This window comes from Lepeophtheirus salmonis, chromosome 9, assembly GCF_016086655.4.
Source record: "Lepeophtheirus salmonis chromosome 9, UVic_Lsal_1.4, whole genome shotgun sequence".
NCBI classification, from domain to species: Eukaryota; Metazoa; Arthropoda; class Copepoda; order Siphonostomatoida; family Caligidae; genus Lepeophtheirus; species Lepeophtheirus salmonis.
The window spans coordinates 26,433,349-26,453,822 of NC_052139.2; the positions used below are offsets into that span (position 1 = coordinate 26,433,349).

A 20,474-nucleotide genomic window follows, 5' to 3' on the forward strand; every position below is an offset into this window, starting at 1 on the left:
AATAGTTGAAGGACCCTCAATGTTTTTAACATCTCTAACTATTATAATTCGAATGTTTTGGTCAAGTATTTCTTTTATTTTTGAAACTGCATCAACTACTTCTTCAAATCATAAATTGATGTATTTTATTTCTATGAATGTCGATTACAATTGAAATTGAAGGGTCTGTTTTCTATTGACATACAAGTATTCACACATTATGTTTATATAATCAAATGCATTTCTTGTCAACACTTAACCCTTCGTTTGTCTTTTATCACCTTTGAACAATAGAAAAAAAAATTAATTCCCAACTAGTTTCAGAAAAGTGTATATAAAACGATGATTTGTAAAAATTGGCAACGCAAAATGCCAAGAATACGTTAATCAAAAGATCACAAAGCAATCAAAGAAAGCCGAATAGTGCTTTTAACTGAACGAGGCTCCTACACATACGGCGAAAATCGTGCAGGATTGGAGGGGCCAAAAAAATTGTATTTTGGCCGCCACAGAGCCCCGACCTGAATTCCCCTGATTACAACATCTAGTGGGTAATTGAAAGCATGACCTGTAGACAACGTCACAGTAGTATTGAGTCCCTGCAGCAATCGGTTGAGAAATAGTTGCAGTCAATGTCGAAGTACTACGTTGTCGACATGTGCAAAGCATTCTGGAGTCGTGTAGATTGTATGATTGAGGCAGAATCATCTTCTCTAATGAGTAATACACAAGTTCCAATTATTCTGTAGAATTCCATTTGAAGCTGCTAGGTATAATTAATTGTTGAACGTTCATTATGTTCCCAAACTATCTGACGGTCCGGCACATATATTAATATCAATATAAAAGTTAATTAACATGGTGAGTCAAAAGATACTAACAATACAACGTAGTAGTTTACCACCATTTCATAAAAATCTTCAATAAAATGAATACCATGTTCTGGTAGAAAACAAATTAATAAAAAATATACGACTAAAATAAAAAAGTATGATGGATGTCTAAGGAACCCCACTAAACATGGGATGCAGATCGCTTTTTAAACTGTTTATTGGTGCGTATTAGACGGCGAAAAAACGTCATATTATCTTTCGAACCAAATATATAATAGCTTATCAAATGCAAGACAGAGTATCTCGAAGTCATCCAAATAAAAATAGCTCTAAGTTCTTCATTTCGGATAGGGTCACTTTCTGTCAGCTTCTCTGACATAATTCTTCTACAGTTTGAGAGAGCTTCCTCTATGGCGTGAGTTTTTCTAGGAGCACTCGAAATATTTGAAGTGAGCTCGAATACAAGAATAGTATTCACGAATTTATCAATTATTCCTCCTATGTTAATCAATTTGAACTTTTAAATATATGTAGTGAAGGGTAGTGCACAAAAGTATCTATAAATGTGTTAAACAATTTTCCACAGTCCTTGCAAGGATAAAAGGACATCCTGAATATATTTAAAATTGTTAAGTAAATCCCTTTCCATCTTTTTCATTAGAAATTGAACATATGATTCTTGACTCTTCTTCAATGACGTGGACAGTCAAATATTTTTAGGAGCTTTTCGCAGATTTTGTCAATTTCCTCCTTATGGTTTAATGCAAAAAAACATTGTCAAATGTCAAAGAATTGACATCAAATTGTCAAAGAATGACATCATGTGATTGTCTGCGGCTATTTTTAGTATATCAAATTGTTTCCTAGAGTTGAATATTGAGTCGTTGCTCATTTTGAGAAAGGAGATAATACCCTGATATAATCTTTTATAACGAAAAAATGGTGGAGGTGAATGAAAATATCCGTGTTGCTACCTCCGCATTTTTAAAATCTGTTTTTAGCGGCTTGAGTGAATGTCTTGAAAAGTCAGGCTTTGGGCTTCCACCACCTCCTGGGAGCCATAACTGCCACTAAGGGCGGCTAATTAATGATTAATTGAGGTCAAACACGCATCTAATTATAATATCCTTTTGTTAAAATTATATTCTTAATATATATATTATATATTGTTAAATTTTAAAATTCAAAGTGTTTAGATTTTAATGGACTAGTCGGTATGTGAGGACTATAGAAAAATAATTAGATAGAAATTACAAGGTGCAGAAAAGGTTGAGCAATATATGTACTTCAGCTAATTAAAGGGGGTCACTCAAGGAAATGACGTCACATTTGAAAATTAATTATATATTAAATTGACTTATCTCGGAGCATGAGAAATTGGACTCAGAAAAAGTATGTGCTATATTGATAAGTGCAAAGTCAGAGTAGAATTGAGTATCAACATCAGTGTAATTCTTGCAATTTCTTTGTTTATTTCCTTGTCTCTTTCCCCGTCTGTCACTACAGATTGTAGCTGATCTAATGAAACGTCATGACAGCCAAACTGTTCTCCTTCAAAACAGTCTTCAAATCTATTTGTAAGGGAGATAACATTATTTTCACTGTTTATGTCGCTAGGAAAATCAATTTTGATATGATGTTCTTTTGTCTTTTTTTATTCAAGTATATTATTATACTTATAAGGTTATAAGACGTGGGCAGATAAACGGATCAATACATGTACTGTACGAAAAAATATGCTCGTAATTCCCATAGAACAAATAGATTTCATGATGTTATCCTTATTTTTAGGTATTTAACTTACGAACGTACATATCTATCCATATCTAATAAAGTCCCCTGACATTTTATCAGCTATCTTTATGAATATATACTTATGATATTCTACGTAAATCAATGACTAACCCAAATTACCTAATGCGTAGATGAAATCTGGACTCTGACAAAAGGTATGAATACAAGCTAACACATGAGAGGGATTGATAATTCCTCTCATCAGCTTAGAACCTTTATGTATTAACATTTCCCTCCAAAAAAGAAGATAAAATAACTCAAAAAATTGCCTCATAAAGAAACCAGAGACTCGTGATTGCTGCTCTAATTCGAGTGGAACACAGATTAACAGAGATCCAAAACTTCACTAAGGTAATCAAATCGACTATTTACAATATTAAAAAGAGCATCAATGATGATATGGGAATTGAGAGGTAGCTTGCACACTGATTACTATCAGGTACCAAGTATCGAGGATGAGCTTTGGGTTTGTTGCATTGAATGGAGTGGTGACGCCAGTCATCAGGTTCAAAAACAAAGTGCAGGCTCAACGCTACTGACTACGTCGACATGTTGTGGAATAAGTTGATTATCTAGATCAGGGATTGGATCCATGCAGGAATGTGGTAGTTCAACAAGATGGTGTACCACAACACATTGTGAAGATTACATGCTCCTTTCTTCGACCAATATTCCTTTCTACCCTAAAACAATGTGCCTTCCATACTTGCCAGATGTCAACCTGCTTCACTTTTACTTTAGGCTCATGTCTAGCCCAGCACCTCCTGAACAAGGGGGGAGGGGCTGAATCTCAAAACTGTCAAGGGTTACATTAGTGAGCATTGGAACTCTATGAGTCCAAATTACATTATTACCACCTGTCTGAGCTTCCGGAAGCACATATATGCCATTATTAAGGTCGATTGAGGCTTCATTTAAGATTAGATATTGTAACACATGTGTCAATATCTCTACAAAGTTTAGTCTATGTAGCTTCCCTAGTCTCCAAAATAAAACTGGTTAAAATTCCAAATCTAAAGTGTCTAATTTTCAGTTACGCACCCCGTATATAATGAATATCCGCATATAGTATTTGAAAAGCAACAAATAAAGAGTTAAAAACTAATGAGAAATGAACCCTTCTTATAAAAATACCTCAAAACAGGTTTTAAAACAACTGCAAAACTCTTCATAGTATTTTTCTAATTAACACTGATTCTAAAAATACACAATCATCTCGTCCAAATCTAACCATATCATTTACTCCATTTATACAAATACAGGGTGGTGACCCAAAACTTCTAGAAGCATCACTAAATTACGATTTTATTTTTTATTTTTATGGAATAAAGAAAATAAACTGTTCAATACTATACTTAGTTTGATCTTTTATTCTATGTCTTCCTAGATAAGCAAAAACAGCCCAGAAACACCAGCAGCCACACGATGACGGCTGTGTCCATGGCTTAACACGGTCTCGGAGCACATCCAAATTTGGATTAGAGGTGCAATAGATATTATTCTACAAGACATCACCAACTGCAAAGTCCAGGGATTTGAGGTCAGGGCTGCAATAGGGCCACAATGTGGCAGCCCAGAAGTAAGGCATATTGTTGCTGTATAAGATATGGTTCTTCTTGGCTGTTTGGGGCTGTAATAGACTTCTTAATGATGTAAGAAGTCTGGATGGAGATATCAACTAAAGAACTCAAAGGAAAGAGTACACTCAGTAGAAAAACAGCATGTTTTTTCCTTCTTGTCGTTGATTGGCTTACAATTATCATCTACCAAAATATATATTTGAAAGGTCTTGCAGAAGTTTTATTTACTATTTTGTGGGCTTAATTTAATTGTTTCTTATAAATAGCCAATAACTGCAATATATTTCTGATAAGCGTAATGTGAAATGCTTAGGACAATGTATTTTAAAAGTGGAACAGGGACGGTTAACAAGTTTCCAGACTTCTCGTCATTGAAAATGTTATAATTATAATTTGGGATTATATCTCATGTATTGAAACATATATTTGCGAAGATGAATCCACATATTCTTCTCCTTGCGTAAGTCTTCTTGTTTCTTCGGAAAGAGTTCCTACATAAGTTTGGACTAGATCTCATCCTCATTTAGATGGATATGTCAAAGAAGTTCAGCTCTGGGAATCAGCCTCTTTTGTGACAAAGGACGGACTCACGAAGAAAACGAAGAGCTCACATAATTTTGAATTATGTTTTGTAAGAGAATAAGAATATGTCCATTCATGAATTACTCCCTCAGACATAATAACGGATGATGAACTTAAATAGAGTTCTTTACATCACAGTAATTTTGAGGGGCTTTGAGGAAAGGGATATTTTAGGTTAGAATTAAAATTATTTATTTTAGAGCCTATAGATTGTGGCTAATTTCAAATAAATTTATTTAAATTTATTCAATCACTTGTTTGAATTAGCAAAGATTAGAGATTAGAGGATATCGACGGTATTTTTAATTTTCACACTATGCATACAAATTCATAATTTAGGAAGATGAAGGACATATCTTAAAATAGAAAATAAGTGATGAATTTAATACGTAAATGTACCAAACAAATGATGGAATAAAGGCCAAAATATGTATTGTATTAACATAAAAACAATCTTGAATAAAATCAAGATAAAGGAAAAAATTCTAACTTATATTTTTACTTCATATATACGGACATATTTCGGTCAGTTATAGTCTTATAATTTAAATTACTGTGATGATATAAAGTACCAAACAGCTTTAACTATATTTTGACGTCTTTATTTCATCGAAGATACTTATATAGGCCCTGACATGACCCCTTTTAATATATCCATTTTTTTCTTCTAATATTGTGACCATTAATGGAGTCTACTTAAAGTGCAACTTGCAACATATCTTTACGGGTAATGAGAATAATTTCTTGATATCAATTGATGAAATTTGTCGAAGAATACAAATATAATCGACGGTAACTAGAAATATTTCTAGTTAACTTGATGTAATCCATACTCCATTTTGAAAATAACTATTTTAGCTCGTGCTTGTATTGACAGGTTTTTATTTCATTTAATGGTTATTTTATAATAATTTAATTAAGAATACTCTACTCATTATACTCAATATGATTCCTAACATTAAAATATTTAAGCAATCCCTTTGAGTCACACATCGATTAATTTATGGTAAGAAAAGCTCATCACTGAGGCATGTATGAATCTAATATCATAATATATTCTTGTACTTCTTTGTGTAGAGTTGATTTAGTCCAAATATTTACCATCCGTTTGCTTGTATCTGTATATAAAAGAGTTTGAAGAACGAAATTGGAAAAATATGTATTCTATGTCCTAAATATATCCTATGTACTAAAATTTGATCGTCAACAGAAAAATAACTTTGAATATATATAAATCAAGAAGAAATAGACAATTAATTTGTGTACATCATATATATTTCAAGTTTTCAAGTGAAGTCAGGATTTTTTGATGTCGGCAATTTCGGTAGAGTCATCAACTACCAATTGTATAAGCAGGAAACCCCTTTTTCATTACTATTAAATAGTGTTGGATCGGTCTAAAAAGACTGCAGTCCGGTTCTAATTAAATTTGTCGGTCCAAGGACCGGACCTTAACAGTCTTTTATGGTATCAACAGTAGTTGAAATGACGTAGTTACAAACCCCATTATTTTGTGCTATTTAACACTACCTCTTTCAAAGAGACTAGATACTTCAAGTTTCTAGTTAAATATGTGTGGCTAGAAGGTGTGACAATTAAATAAAAAAAGTTCTAGCTATAATGTATAATTTTCTTCGTTTTATATTCTTCAATTTTAGGATGGAGTAAAAAAAAAGAAGAAAATATAGGTAGGATCGTAGGACTGAAGGAGGACCAACTACAACACTAATCGATCCTTAGGATGTTTGAATGGTAAAAACGATGAACTTATTAGAAAATTAGTCAAAATACCGATCAAACACTAATATTAAGGAAAATACTCAACTAAAGTATGTCAAAATGGGACCAATAATTATTAGACTAACCCTCTGCAAAGAAGTATATGTCTAAGGCTTAGTTTTATTATATATCAGACCCTAAAATGTATATATGTTATTAAATCGTTCTATAAATTTAGTTTGATTATTTTAGCTAAAAATTAACTATACCATTGGGAATAATAAGATATTTTACACTTGGATCGTCCCTAATGGACCAACAACAAAAATAATTATTCAAATAGGTATTTATCTGTACATATTACTTTCATTATATTCAAATATCACTGTTAATCATTACATTCAAGAAGTATTTAATGCAGTCTTTTTAGAGTCTTAAGGCCATTTGATGGAGTTTAATAAAGATTCATTGAAAAATTGCACATACTATGTGATAAAAACATTCAATTTTGGTCCCTAAAATGGGGCTTCCTTAATTTATGACGTCAATAAAAGCACTCTATAAAACATAAAACCTAATATTTCAGTCACTTAAAGGCTTTGTCTTCAACTTTTTGAGGAGTTGATATTCCGAATAAAGAATATGAATGTTTAAAAATTTCTTTAGAATTATAAGAAGGTTATTTCGACATCAAATGGGGTCCTTTTAACCATTTAATCCAAATTGATTTATAATTATATTATTGGGACGCACGCTGCATTTTTTCTACTTAATATAATAATTTATTGCTAAATATGGATATTCGTTGAAGAATACAAGAGAAGAATCTATATTCACTTTTGAGAAAAATCCATTTAGCTTATTTTTGTGTTGACGGGTCACATATGTAAAACGAAAATAAAGAGTTTTGTAATTAATTGATAGTAAAAACACGCCAAATCAACTCAAATGTAATTAAGTGAGTAATTTTTTCAAACATGATTTATATATTTATAAATGATAAATAATTTGCCTGAATACTTCCGCAAAATTATATATAAATGGAATCGATATGGGATGATGTATATATTACAAAAACGATTTGCAACATCTTTTCACATCCAGAAACACAGAGTAATTATTGTCAACTATTTTTCAATATTTAAAAATACTTCGATTACATTATTTTTTTCTAATTCCTCCTCTTCACAATAACTCTTAATTACGTTTTGGGCGAGCACAAACCGATGATGTATGTATAAGGATGACATTTTTAAAACATAATCTCAGAGCGTGTGTTTGACAAATGCACATTAGCAGATGGTCCCATTTTGATAAACAATATACCTATACTCAAAATAAGTATATAAGGTTAAGTCCTTAGGATATAGATATCATTCAGAGTTTAAATTGATAGCTCTTCACATCTCATACAAGGAGAAAGACACACCATGATTTCAAAGGTAAATATCAATTTACATCCATACAACATTGTCAACCAACAGCATACTCTCGTAAATACATAGAGTCATCTACTTGAGTACAATACAAATCATATTCTACTCCCAAAAAAAACAAAAAAAAAAAAAAAAAAAAACAATACACAAGCAAATCCCACTTTTGACAAAAAAAAAAAAAGATATTTTTTTCCCCAGATTGCCCTTTGCCTCCTGTTCGTTCAGGTTGCATATTCAGAAGAAAGATTACATGATCTTCCAATCTTATATCAAGTCAATCAGCCTGCATCTACTGTTACCGTATTTCGAGGAGCAGATGTTGCAAAAGCACGTGCAGCTGGACTAATTTCTTCCCCTTCTAGAGCAAGTTCTTCAGCTGAATCAGCTGCTGGTGGACAAGCCGGATTAAGCTTCTCTGCTGGTGGTGACACTTCTGGTAGTCAAGCTGCTGCTGCTGGATCAAGGTACTCTGCAGGATCCTTCCAATCTGCTCAATCTGGACAACGTGGTGCTGCCGCTGGTGGTGCAACTGGTTTTGGTAGACAAGCTGCTTCATCTTCATCCTTCCAAGCTACAAGAACCTCCCAAACTGGACAACGTGGTGCTGCCGCTGGTGCCGGTAGTCAAGCTGCTGCTGCTGAATCAAGCTACTCTTCCGGATCCTTCCAATCTGCTCAATCTGGACAACGTGGTGCTGCCGCTGGTGGTGCAACTGATTTTGGTACACAAGATGCATCATCAAGTTCCTTCCAAGCTACAAGAACCTCCCAAGCTGGACAACCTGGTGCTGCCACTGGTGGTGCTGGTAGACAAGATGCTTCAGCTGAATCTAGTTACTCTACAGGTTCCTTCCAATCTGCTCAATCAGGACAGAATGGTGCTGCTGGTGCTGAAAGACAAGGTGCCTCTGCTGAATCCAGATACTCCGTAGGATCATCCCAATCTGGACAACGTGATGCTGCTGGTGCTGGTAGACAAACCGGCTCTTCAGGATCAAGCTTCTCCTCTAATTCATTCCAATCATCTAGAACTACTCAAGATGGACAACAAGGAGCTACTGTTGGTGTTGCTGAAAGACAAGGTACCTCTGCTGAATCAGGCTACTCTGCAGGATCTTTCCAATCTTCTCAATCTGGACAAGGTGGTGCTGCTGCTGGTGGTGTCAATGGGTTTGGTAGTCAAGCTACCTCAACCAGTTCCTTCCAAGCTTCAAGAACTTCTCAATTAGGACAACGTGGTGATGACTCTGCTAGTGCTGGGAGCCAAACTGCTCCTGTTGGATCAAGCTACTCTGCAGGATCCTTCCAATCTGCTCAATCAGGTCAACGTGCTGCTGCAGCTGGTGGTGCTGCTGGTGGTGGTGCTGCTGGTAGTCAAGCTGCTGCTGGATCAAGATACTCTGCAGGATCCTTCCAATCTGCTCAATCTGGACAACGTGCTGCTGCAGCTGGTGGTGCTGCTGGTTCTGGTAGACAAACAGCTTCATCTTCTTCCTTCCAAGCTACAAGAACCTCCCAAGCTGGACAACGTGGTGCTGCCGCTGGTGTTGCTGCTGGTAGCCAAGCTGCTGCTGCTGGATCAAGCTACTCAGCTGGATCCTTCCAATCTTCCCAATCAGGACAACAAGTCTCTGCCACTGGTGGTGCTGGTAGTCAAGCTGCTGCTGCTGGATCAAGGTACTCTGCAGGATCCTTCCAATCTGCTCAATCTGGACAACGTGCTGCTGCGGCTGGTGGTGCTGCTGGTAGCCAAGCTGCTGCTGCTGGATCAAGCTACTCTGCAGGATCCTTCCAATCTGCTCAATCTGGACAACGTGCTGCTGCAGCTGGTGGTGCTGCTGGTTCCGGTAGACAAACAGCTTCATCTTCTTCTTTCCAATCTACAAGAACCTCCCAAGCTGGACAACGTGGTGCTGCCGCTGGTGGTGCTGCTGGTAGTCAAGCTGCTGCTGCTGGATCAAGGTACTCTGCAGGATCCTTCCAATCTGCTCAATCTGGACAACGTGCTGCTGCAGCTGGTGGTGCTGCTGGTTCTGGTAGACAAACAGCTTCATCTTCTTCCTTCCAATCTACAAGCACCTCCCAAGCTGGACAACGTGGGGCTGCCGCTGGTGGTGCTGCTGGTAGTCAAGCTGCTGCTGCTGGATCAAGGTACTCAGCTGGATCTTTCCAATCTTCCAAATCAGGACAACAAAGCTCTGCCACTGGTGGTGCTGATAGTCAAGCCGGCTCTTCGGGATCAAACTTCTCCTCTGGACAAACTGCCTCTTCTGCTTCCTTCCAAGGTTCAAGAACTTCCCAAGGTGGACAACGTGGTGCTGCCACTGGCGCCGCTACAGGTGCTGGCAGTCAAGCTGCTGCTGGATCAAGGTACTCTGCAGGATCCTTCCAATCTGCTCAATCTGGTCAACGTGGTGCTGCGGCTGGTGGTGCTGCTGGTTCTGGTAGACAAACAGCTTCATCTTCATCCTTCCAAGCTACAAGAACCTCCCAAGCTGGACAACGTGGTGCTGCCGCTGGTGGTGCTGCTGGTAGTCAAGCTGCTGCTGCTGGATCAAGGTACTCTGCAGGATCTTTCCAATCTTCCCAATCTGGTCAACGTGGTGCTGCAGCTGGTGGTTCTACTGGTTCCGGTAGACAAACAGCTTCATCTTCTTCTTTCCAAGCTACAAGAACCTCCCAAGCTGGACAACGTGGTGCTGCCGCTGGTGGTGCTGCTGGTAGTCAAGCTGCTGCTGCTGGATCAAGGTACTCTGCAGGATCCTTCCAATCTGCTCAATCTGGACAACGTGCTGCTGCAGCTGGTGGTGCTGCTGGTTCTGGTAGACAAACAGCTTCATCTTCTTCCTTCCAATCTACAAGAACCTCCCAAGCTGGACAACGTGGGGCTGCCACTGGTGGTGCTGCTGGTAGTCAAGCTGCTGCTGCTGGATCAAGGTACTCAGCTGGATCCTTCCAATCTTCCAAATCAGGACAACAAAGCTCTGCCACTGGTGGTGCTGGTAGTCAAGCCGGCTCTTCGGGATCAAACTTCTCCTCTGGACAAACTGCCTCTTCTGCTTCCTTCCAAGGTTCAAGAACTTCCCAAGGTGGACAACGTGGTGCAGCCACTGGTGCCGCTACAGGTGCTGGCAGTCAAGCTGCTGCTGGATCAAGCTACTCTGCAGGAGCCTTCCAATCTGCTCAATCTGGACAACGTGGTGCTGCCGCTGGTGGTGCAACTGGTCTTGGTAGACAAGCTGCTTCATCTTCATCCTTCCAAGCTACAAGAACCTCCCAAGCTGGACAACGTGGTGCTGCCGCTGGTGCTGGTAGTCAAGCTGCTGCTGCTGGATCAAGCTACTCTTCCGGATCCTTCCAATCTGGACAACGTGGTGCTGCCGCTGGTGGTGCAACTGGTTTTGGTACACAAGATGCATCATCTAGTTCCTTCCAAGCTACAAGAACCTCCCAAGCTGGACAACGTGGTGCTGCCACTGGTGGTGCTGGTAGTCAAGCTGCTGGATCAAGCTACTCTGCAGGATCCTTCCAATCTGGACAACGTGGTGCTGCCGCTGCTGGTGCAACTGGTTTTGGTAGACAAGCTGCTTCATCTAGTTCCTTCCAAGCTACAAGAGCTTCCCAAGCTAAACAAGGTGGTGCTGCCACTGGTGGTGCTGCTGGTAGTCAAGCTGCCTCCGCTGGATCAAGCTACTCTTCTGGATCTTTCCAAACTACTCAATCTGGTCAACGTGGTGCTGCTGCTGGTGGTGCTGCTGGTTCTGATAGACAAACTGCTTCATCTGCTTATTTTGGATCTCAAATAAGTCAATCTGGATCTTCCATTTCCCCTGTTGAAATTTTCCCAGATGTAAGTACTCAAATAATTGTTAAATTTACAGATTGATTTTCATTTTTTTATTTCTATGTATATAGATTCCTGCCCAGTATGCCTATGAATATCATGTTCAATCCGAAGATAACGACTTTGGACACAAGGAATCACGTGATGGCTTTTACACCAACGGAGAATATTTTGTTCTCTTGCCTGATGGTAGAGTAAAGATTGTCAAATACGAAGTTGATGGTGATAAGGGATTCGTACCCGTCGTTGAATTCGAAGGAGAAGCTATTGTCCCTCTCCCCTCTAATATTCAACCCGTTCAAGTACCCTCTCTTGCTACCTATGTAGCTTAAACGCTTATTTATTCATAATGAAATATCATTACAATATGTTCTTTTTCTGAAGAACCTTAAATCTCCAACCTCAAGAACACAATACGCTTCAAACATTATTTATGATACGCTTCTAATCGTTTTTATTATTTATTTTTTGATAATTTGAAAATAAAACTTTACTATTTTGTGATGCAATACAAATCTCGTATCACGTTATTATCTTCATCCATCTCCACATTAAGAAAAATTGGATTATTGGAATTGTTTTAGGTAATTGTGCTTCAATTTATATGTCTTGAAATATCTTTCAGAGTAAATACAACTTTTTCTAGTTGCAAAAATGTATTTTTGCAATTTTTAATCAAGGTTTGGTAAATTTGATTAATTGGTTCGGTTTTAAGTTTTCTTTTTCTTCGTCTATTTCCCATTGTTTACATATTATTCAAATATTGTACGTATACGGAAAAAGCACTTGATTTATGTGATGTCATATATAAGAAACCAAGGACAAAAACAGACTAAAACAGTTTCCTTGTGATACATGCACACTAGTGAGACCCATAATTTCATTCTTTTATGATTTAGCAAATAAAATTTTGGGGAATAATTGTATTCAAATATATATTTTTTTTAATTCGGGGATTGTTTGATAAGTAAATTAAAAGTCCGGGAAATGACACTACTGGTGAGTATCGAAGTTATGTTAAGTCACACATATACTTTCAGCCTGATCAGTATATTTCTTTCTGTTAGACATTCGTTTGAATTGAGGAAGTGCAATGATTTAAAAAAAAAATGGACGATCAGTAATTTGGTGCCTTTATTAAACAATACTTTATGAAAGGCAAAACGCCTCCGGAGACTAAAAAGAATATTGATTAACATTATTGGGACTATGCACCTTTAAAATGTATGAGGTTTGAAAGATACCGCCCCAAAAAATCACCCATGTAACTCTACGTTTATCATGAGCAAACTCACACGTAATTACTCAATATATATATCAATTCAATTAACGTGTTCAAGAATTAGAGAAGAGTTTGAGAAAATAAAAATGTTGGAGTGACTGATGAGTACTTTCAACGAAAAGAGCACTCACTTTTAAAACAAACAAAAAAATCATTTGAACATACCAGCGTTTATATTTTGTACAAATGTTAAGATACGAGAAGTGTTCTAAAAGTAAGGTGACTTTTCAAACTTTGTACCCAACGTATATATTTAGTGTACTAAATTATTTTTTTTATATAAGTTACCTCACAACAAACATACATATAAGGGGTCAGAAACCTATGGTACGCGTGGTACCGCTGGCACAAGGAGGTACATTCAATGGCACGCGAAAATTAGAACATATTCCGGTAGTTTGTGTCTGTTTTTCACCATAATTGTTGATATTGGCACACTCATTAATTATTAATGTTGAAGTCGGCATTCCATTCTCAAAGGTTACCTACCCCTGACATAAATACTGTTTCAGCTAAATCATATGATTAGTTTGTTAGTGAGAGGTATAAAGATGAGAAGTATTTTGCGAGTTCGGCGATTTTTTCACATCTCCATTGGAATGATTGGGCTTTGGTTTCGATATCATAACCATATACCCATGATTTGTGACCAGTGATTACTCTTATGAGCAAATAAGAATCATCATTTACGTCTGTCTACAGTCAAGTGCTATGATCATCTAACGATTTTTCTTAATCAAAATTCAGCAATTTCGGTACAAAATTCGCGGACAATCGCTCATGACCAAAATGTTTGGAAAAATTTATGGCACGAAGCAACCGATATGTCAATATCCTCAGTAAATTATCTCATACTTATTTTCTTCACTGCTTCAACGTTATCATCTGTTGTTGACGTGCTTGTGCGTCTAGAGCGAGGCTCCTCATGGGGATATCTTCCCGGGCATCTTTGAAGAGTTTATACCACTTGTAAACATTTTATTTATAGTGAGAACAGTTTCACCGTATGCCACTGTCATTATTTCAAGTGTTTTGGAGCACATAATTTTATGTTTTTCACAAAATTTGATAAACATTCTTAGATCAATGTTTCTTCAATAGCAAAAAATCATCAAACACGCAAAAAACTTTTAAGCGTTATGCCTCTCACAAACAATCCAGAGATATGATTTATCTGAAACAATAAATTGATGTTCGTGGAGAGTGTACTAACATACAAAAATAAAAAAATCGAGCACAAAAATTATGCAGTGCTACGAATTTGAAAAGTCACATTACTTTTTGGACACACCTCGTATACGCACAAGAATTATCAATATGTTAAAAAACAATTTGAATTTTGTTTTTACCTTTATTGGCATATATTTAAACATTTACTATCTAATTATAACATAACATAATTTAATGGAAAAACAATTATTAAAAACATGTAGACCAACGAAAATCGAAAAGACTATTATAAAATATTACATAATCAAAAATATTTAAAATAAATATTAAGAAATACCATTAATTGGATGATAAGAAATTGTAACGAAAGACTCCATTCTATTTGCAAAATATACCTCGACAAACAGGTTGTGTAGGTGGACAGCTGGTCCTTAAGGAGAATAAAAAACTATCACCACCATTATCCTGAATATCAAGGAACACTTTTAACATCCTATAATACACCCCATCCACGGGTTACGCAAGTGAACCGCTTGTCCACAAGGTGGATAAAAACTTATCACCACCATTCTTCTGAGTATCAAGGACCCCTTCATATATTCTATAATACATCTATGCCTACGGATTGAGCAAAACCTATCGTGAGCCACTGGTCCAAATTCATCGGTGGATGATTATCATTGCCACCACTTCCCTGAGTATCAAGGACCACTTTTAATATCGTATAATACACCAAAATTACGGGTTACATAAGTGAACCGCTTGTCCACAAGGGGGATCAAAACCTATCGCAGCCAATATTTTGAGTATCACAGGCCCCTTCTAATATCCTATAATTCATCCAGGCCCATGGGTTGAGAAAGTGAGCTAATGGTCCAAAAGGTGGATGATTAACACCGCCACCGCTTCCCTGAGCATCAAGAACCACTTATAATACACACCACGCCACCTAAGGGTAGTGTAAAATAACTGTAGGTTCAAGAAGTGGATCATCACCCACCTCCACTTTTTCCCTTAGCATAAGGACCCCTTTCAATATCCTTTAATACACCTCAGGCAATGGGTTCATGTGTTTTTGTTTTTTTAATACTAAAGTATAAGCCAAAAAGGTGAGCAATTTGAATGAACGGGATAAAATAACAAGTAAAGATCTAATAAAAATATACAATATAATTCTTGATTTTATTAATAGTTTTAAAACTATAGCGTTGTATATTTCATTTAAATTAGATTACTTTCTTCAAAAGAGGCATAAACAAAAAACTTATTTCAAAATATTTTTCAACATCAAATGTAATAATTTCTAAAAATCATCCTTTTGAACATAACTAATATTACATTGCTTTTGATATACACACAAGACTGTTTTCATTATTCGATTACATTTTAATTTTTTAGATTAAAGTATATTTATATCATGGATCACTATATACAGTCCATCCGATGAATATTTCCCCTATATTTTCATTCAGACAAACTTTTTTAATTAATATAAAAGATTTTTATTTTGATAATTCAAGCATATTAGCAAGAGAGGAGCTCTTTACTTTATTCAGTGATCATTTTCAGTAGATAATATGTGTTTTATAAACTTTTCTTTTTGATTGATATAATGAAGGATTAAGACAATTTTCCCATATTTGATTTAACTATCTACTTATAGACCCAACACTATATCTGCATGTAACTTCTCCAAATCCGAATATTGATTATTTATCTACCTGACGAAGCCAAAAAAGTTATTAGCTCCTTCGTAAGGTTCTTCATTTGAGTCCATTTTTTGGAAGTTGTCAACTTTTTTTTCCATCTTTAGAGTTATATCACATCAAAATATGAAACTGAATCGTAGTTATACACGAAAAACTTGATTTTTTAAATAAATCCTTTAAAGACCAAACTGATATCAGTTGAAAGTTTTATTTGTGATATTCGTGTTTTACGGTTTAAATCACAATAATAAATGTGAGTTTGAGTCTGTGGTCCAAAATGCTGTGGCAGGATGTAATTTATCATGTCTAATGATAATTAATAACGGAGAAGTGAGCAGCAGTTCTTCTTTTCGAATCCTTACAGTGTTTATTTACTTTTATTTTCTGATTATAATAATTTTATTAACTACTTTGTCTCTGTTTAGAAGTCATTAGTTAGGGAGATTTTTTTTGTGAATGCATTGAAATTTTTGGGGATGATTCTATGATTTTTACAACAGAAAACAACCCTTTAATGCGTTTTATAGTTATCAACATTATATATTTGGATTTTAAAAAATCCAAAGGAACATTAATTTTAACCAAAAATATCAAAAAAGACCTAAGAATCTCATTAATTTATATAATTAATAAAATATTCATAAAACCAATAGATTAAGGCAAAATGTCATGAGGAAATATAGTTCCCTTTCGAAACCAACAGGACAGGAGAGTGCCACCACCTAAAATGATATCTAGTACACGTTGCATTGATCATCACCTTTCACTCAAAATTTAGTTAGTAAAGATAAATGCATTTCAATATCGTAAAATTTTCTGGATTTGTGTCGTATTAAAATAATTTTTATATTTATTAAATGTGTTTTTTTTCGAGTAAATATAGAAAGTTCATTTGGGACTCCTTTCTCCCGTCAGGCCAATCTAGAGATATGTTAAATAGGAGTATATGCTTATATACAATGTAAGTAAGCGTTTTAGGTATACGTTCCACTGGCTATTTTGTTTATTTTGTATCTAGAAATATGCCCAAAAAGTTATTTTTTAAAGAAGAATTTGTCCAAATTCTTATGAATCTACCTGACGACTTTTCTGATGATACGGTCATAGAAGAGGACTTATAGTCTGAGAGCCTGCCATGGAAGATTTCACCCCATAAGGTACAGAAGGTTTGACCTCTTGACATTACTTATCTCACATTTAAAATTGATTTTTTTGTCAGCCTGACCGCCTTCTGTGTCTTGCCTCTAAATCCCATGAAAAAAGCCTCTGAACGTTTTTGTTAACCATAACGTACATGGACAAAACTTGCATCAATGTATAGTACTATGTCAGGACATCATAAAAAGCTAAAACTGGCAAAACGTCTGTACCCTATGGGGTGAAATCTAATAGTCAGGGAACCTGACTATTAGACGAGGAGGAATCAAATGTCTATATAAATCTAGTATGTGATATTCTTCCACCAGTCGAAGAGACTATATCAAACAAGATTAAAGATTCCCTCAATCCAAATAATGATATTTTAAAAAATTCTGAAATTATTAGTCATTATAGAAATATTAAATGGAAAAAGTGCGAAAAAGAAGAAACGCTCACTCCTTTTCACCTTCTGCAAGATCCTGCAAAGAAATATTTCTCTGATTCTATTGATGAGGTCAAAGTATTTCTCAAATTTGTTGATCAAGATATTTGAAAAAAAATCTTATTTCAAACAAACCTATACATCAATCAAAAACAGAATAAAATTGTATCTATAACTAAAAGAGGAACTATTTGCTTTTTCTAGAATCAATTTATAGATGAGATACCATTAATGACCGTCCATAAAACATTATTGATCTTCTGATATGAATTTCAGCGTTTCATTTGTTTCAAACTGCCTTTCAATAAATATATATTTTTTCAAATTTTACAAAATTTACATCTCAATGATGTTCAAACAATGATGAAAGGATATTAAAGACAAGCTGCATAAAGTAAGGCCTTTTATCGATGCAATTAATAACGATTTTAATCTGCTCTATCAGATTAGTGTGCATATCAGTATTGATGAAAGCATAATATTGTTCAAAGGACGTAGCTCACTACAACAATATAATCCCATGAAAGCAATAAAACGTGGGTATAAAATATAGGTTGGAGCTGATAGGGATTTTATATTTCCAAGTGTACCATATATCAAGGGAAAATGTTGATATTGACAGGAGAAACATAGAAAATGATTTTGACCAAGGTGAAGATGGTGTGATTTAAATTACGAATGACTGGAAAAAAACACAAAATATACTTTGATAATTACTTTTCATCAATACATCTATTTGAATCTCTCCTAAAAAATCATGTTTTTTGTTGTGCAACCATTCGTCAAAACAGAAAGTATTTACCAAATAACTTAATAAAAGATAAAGAATTGTCAAGGAGTGAGTATTATTACAGAAGTTGGACCAACCAAATTAAAGCATACAAACTCTACTTGTAGGTAGGTAGACCCGGGAATTTGCAAATAAAAACGAGCAATTATTTAATTTCAAATAAGATGGAATCTTATAATCATTATTTTTATATTTAAAATATAGTTGTATGTTAGAAAAAAACAAAAAATAAACGACTGACTCTTATCTACACTTAAAATGCATAGGTATAATTATCCTTTGAAATAGTGAACATGACAGCTTATTCAAGCATACTGATTCTAAGAATGATTTTATCACATGAGTGGACCTTCTTTTACTCTGTAGACATATATAAATTGCCCTTCCATATCTTTGGTAAACAGGGCTCCCTCACTTTTTGTTGACTAGCATGTAACAATTGACCCTCATTACAGAATCAATAGGTCGCCCGTCAACACAAAAGCTAGTTAGATTAAATGTTTGCAAAATGGAGTGTGGATTATAATTGAATTCTTCCAGAAGTGATCCCTGATTTATGACTAATTCTCTGGAGGTGTTGCAAATTGCACTAAATGTCCTCTCAAACCTTACCTCCTTCATGGCTGATGCCTAGAGGTGGGTATTGACTCTCTTGTACGAGTATAAACCCATGTCATTATCAGCTTTACTGATTGTAAGCCAAACCCACGGATCACTTTTTTTTGCCTTGATTGATTTATATAGCCCTAACTTGACTGTAGGAGTCACATTATTACCCTAAAACCTGTCATGGACTTTTTTGGTGATGTTGTCGGAGGTCTTCAGTTTTCTGGAGTAGCCAGTGAGTTTGGCGATGGTTTTTGATAAGTGGCCGTGTGGCAATAATTCGGGGATCATTTTCTTCTAAGCTGCTTTGTCTTGGCAGGTGACTCGTAATGAAAACAAACAACGTTTTATTTTATTACAAATATAAACTATTGTGCAAGTAGGAAAAAATCGACTGTGATGCACTCATACGGGATCTGAATGAACTTAAAGTTTGTTTTAATTGTAGTGCATAATCCTGTTGACCCAATTGACTGTCAAATTACAAAATGATTGATTTGATTTAAAAATATAAGTCTCTAAAATCAAGTAAAGGTTCTAAACTATAGCTTATCCCACAAATTTGAATAGCAAATCCATAACTGACTCAAATATGTCAATGAAATATCTGCCTCTATGATAAGTAAAAAAGTATAAATGAAAGTAGCAAAAAATTGAACGTCACAATAACAAAATAAATAATTGATATACTATATTTTAAAGGGGCCCTGTGGGCGAGAATATAAGTATTAAATGAAGTTGATTTACTACGGCTAACATTCTACGGTATCTCAACTAATCTAAATAATCTGAATAATAACTCTATAGTTGACGCAATTCATATCCCTTATGAATTATTGACAATATGTACAGTTGGTCTAGACAAATTGTGAAAATCATTAAAAGCATATAACAAAGGAACTAGATGGGTTAGACACTTATTTTTATTATGATTTGAAAGCCACATTTAATGATATTCAATTATTTATGATAAGATTTGTCACTCTTGATTTTTTTGATAGGAGACAATGATTTTTGCAAGAAACTATTTAAATTTTTTTGAAAAACTGCTCATTGTTAACTACAAAATACTTTATTTCGAAATACATTGACATCTTATAGATACAAATTAAGAAGTTCAGACATTTTAAGGGGTATGTGTCACCCCTAAAATTTGAGCAAAATAGTTCAAGTATATAAATTCCAATGGCTCGACCTTTTTTTTTTGTTTTTTAATATTTTAGTAAATGGTCAGATTTCAATAGACCACATGTTAGTACGAGAAAATTCATAAGTAGTCCTGCAAATCGTGTGTATAATTTGGTTTTCCTGATTGTATATGTTATCTAACTTCTGAGTAGTGAACTTCCTATTTTAATACATTCAAAACCTGATTGAACGTTTGTCTGTGCTCATAAAAGACGGAGCATAACCCTCAGGATTTGTTGTGGAGTTATAATAGTAGGTCCTTGTTGGACTCAGAGTAGAAATGAGGATCCTCATCGGAGTTATTCCCGCCAATACCTTTGTTTATATAATTCTCCCTCACCTCGCTTGTCACAGCTGATTGTAGCTGTACCCCTCTAAAAC

The 20,474-nt window shown here is 35.3% G+C and overlaps 1 protein-coding gene across 4 annotated transcripts; it reads left to right on the forward strand.

The window, feature by feature from the left end:
• The first annotated feature begins 7,797 nt into the window (after positions 1 to 7,797).
• LOC121124015 (uncharacterized) lies at positions 7,798 to 12,281 on the forward strand. 4 transcript variants are annotated; one of them, XM_071890930.1, is made up of 4 exons: positions 7,798 to 7,929; positions 8,122 to 11,309; positions 11,679 to 11,772; positions 11,838 to 12,281. In XM_071890930.1, the coding sequence occupies exons 1-4, from the start codon at positions 7,918 to 7,920 to the stop codon at positions 12,096 to 12,098; spliced, it is 3,555 nt and encodes a 1,184-aa protein (XP_071747031.1). In that variant the 5' UTR covers positions 7,798 to 7,917; the 3' UTR covers positions 12,099 to 12,281. The 4 variants fall into 4 exon arrangements, with proteins under 4 accessions (XP_071747031.1, XP_071747030.1, XP_071747029.1 ...); XM_071890929.1 differs by having other exon boundaries at positions 8,122 to 10,859; positions 11,079 to 11,772; XM_071890928.1 differs by having other exon boundaries at positions 8,122 to 10,073; positions 10,293 to 11,772.
• The last annotated feature ends 8,193 nt before the right edge of the window (positions 12,282 to 20,474 follow it).

Bases quoted from the DNA above. Each gene is read 5' to 3' on its own strand.
- LOC121124015 (XM_071890927.1), top strand. The intron at 11,773-11,837 runs GTAAGTACTCAA...CTATGTATATAG, and splicing joins CTGTTGAAATTTTCCCAGAT to ATTCCTGCCCAGTATGCCTA.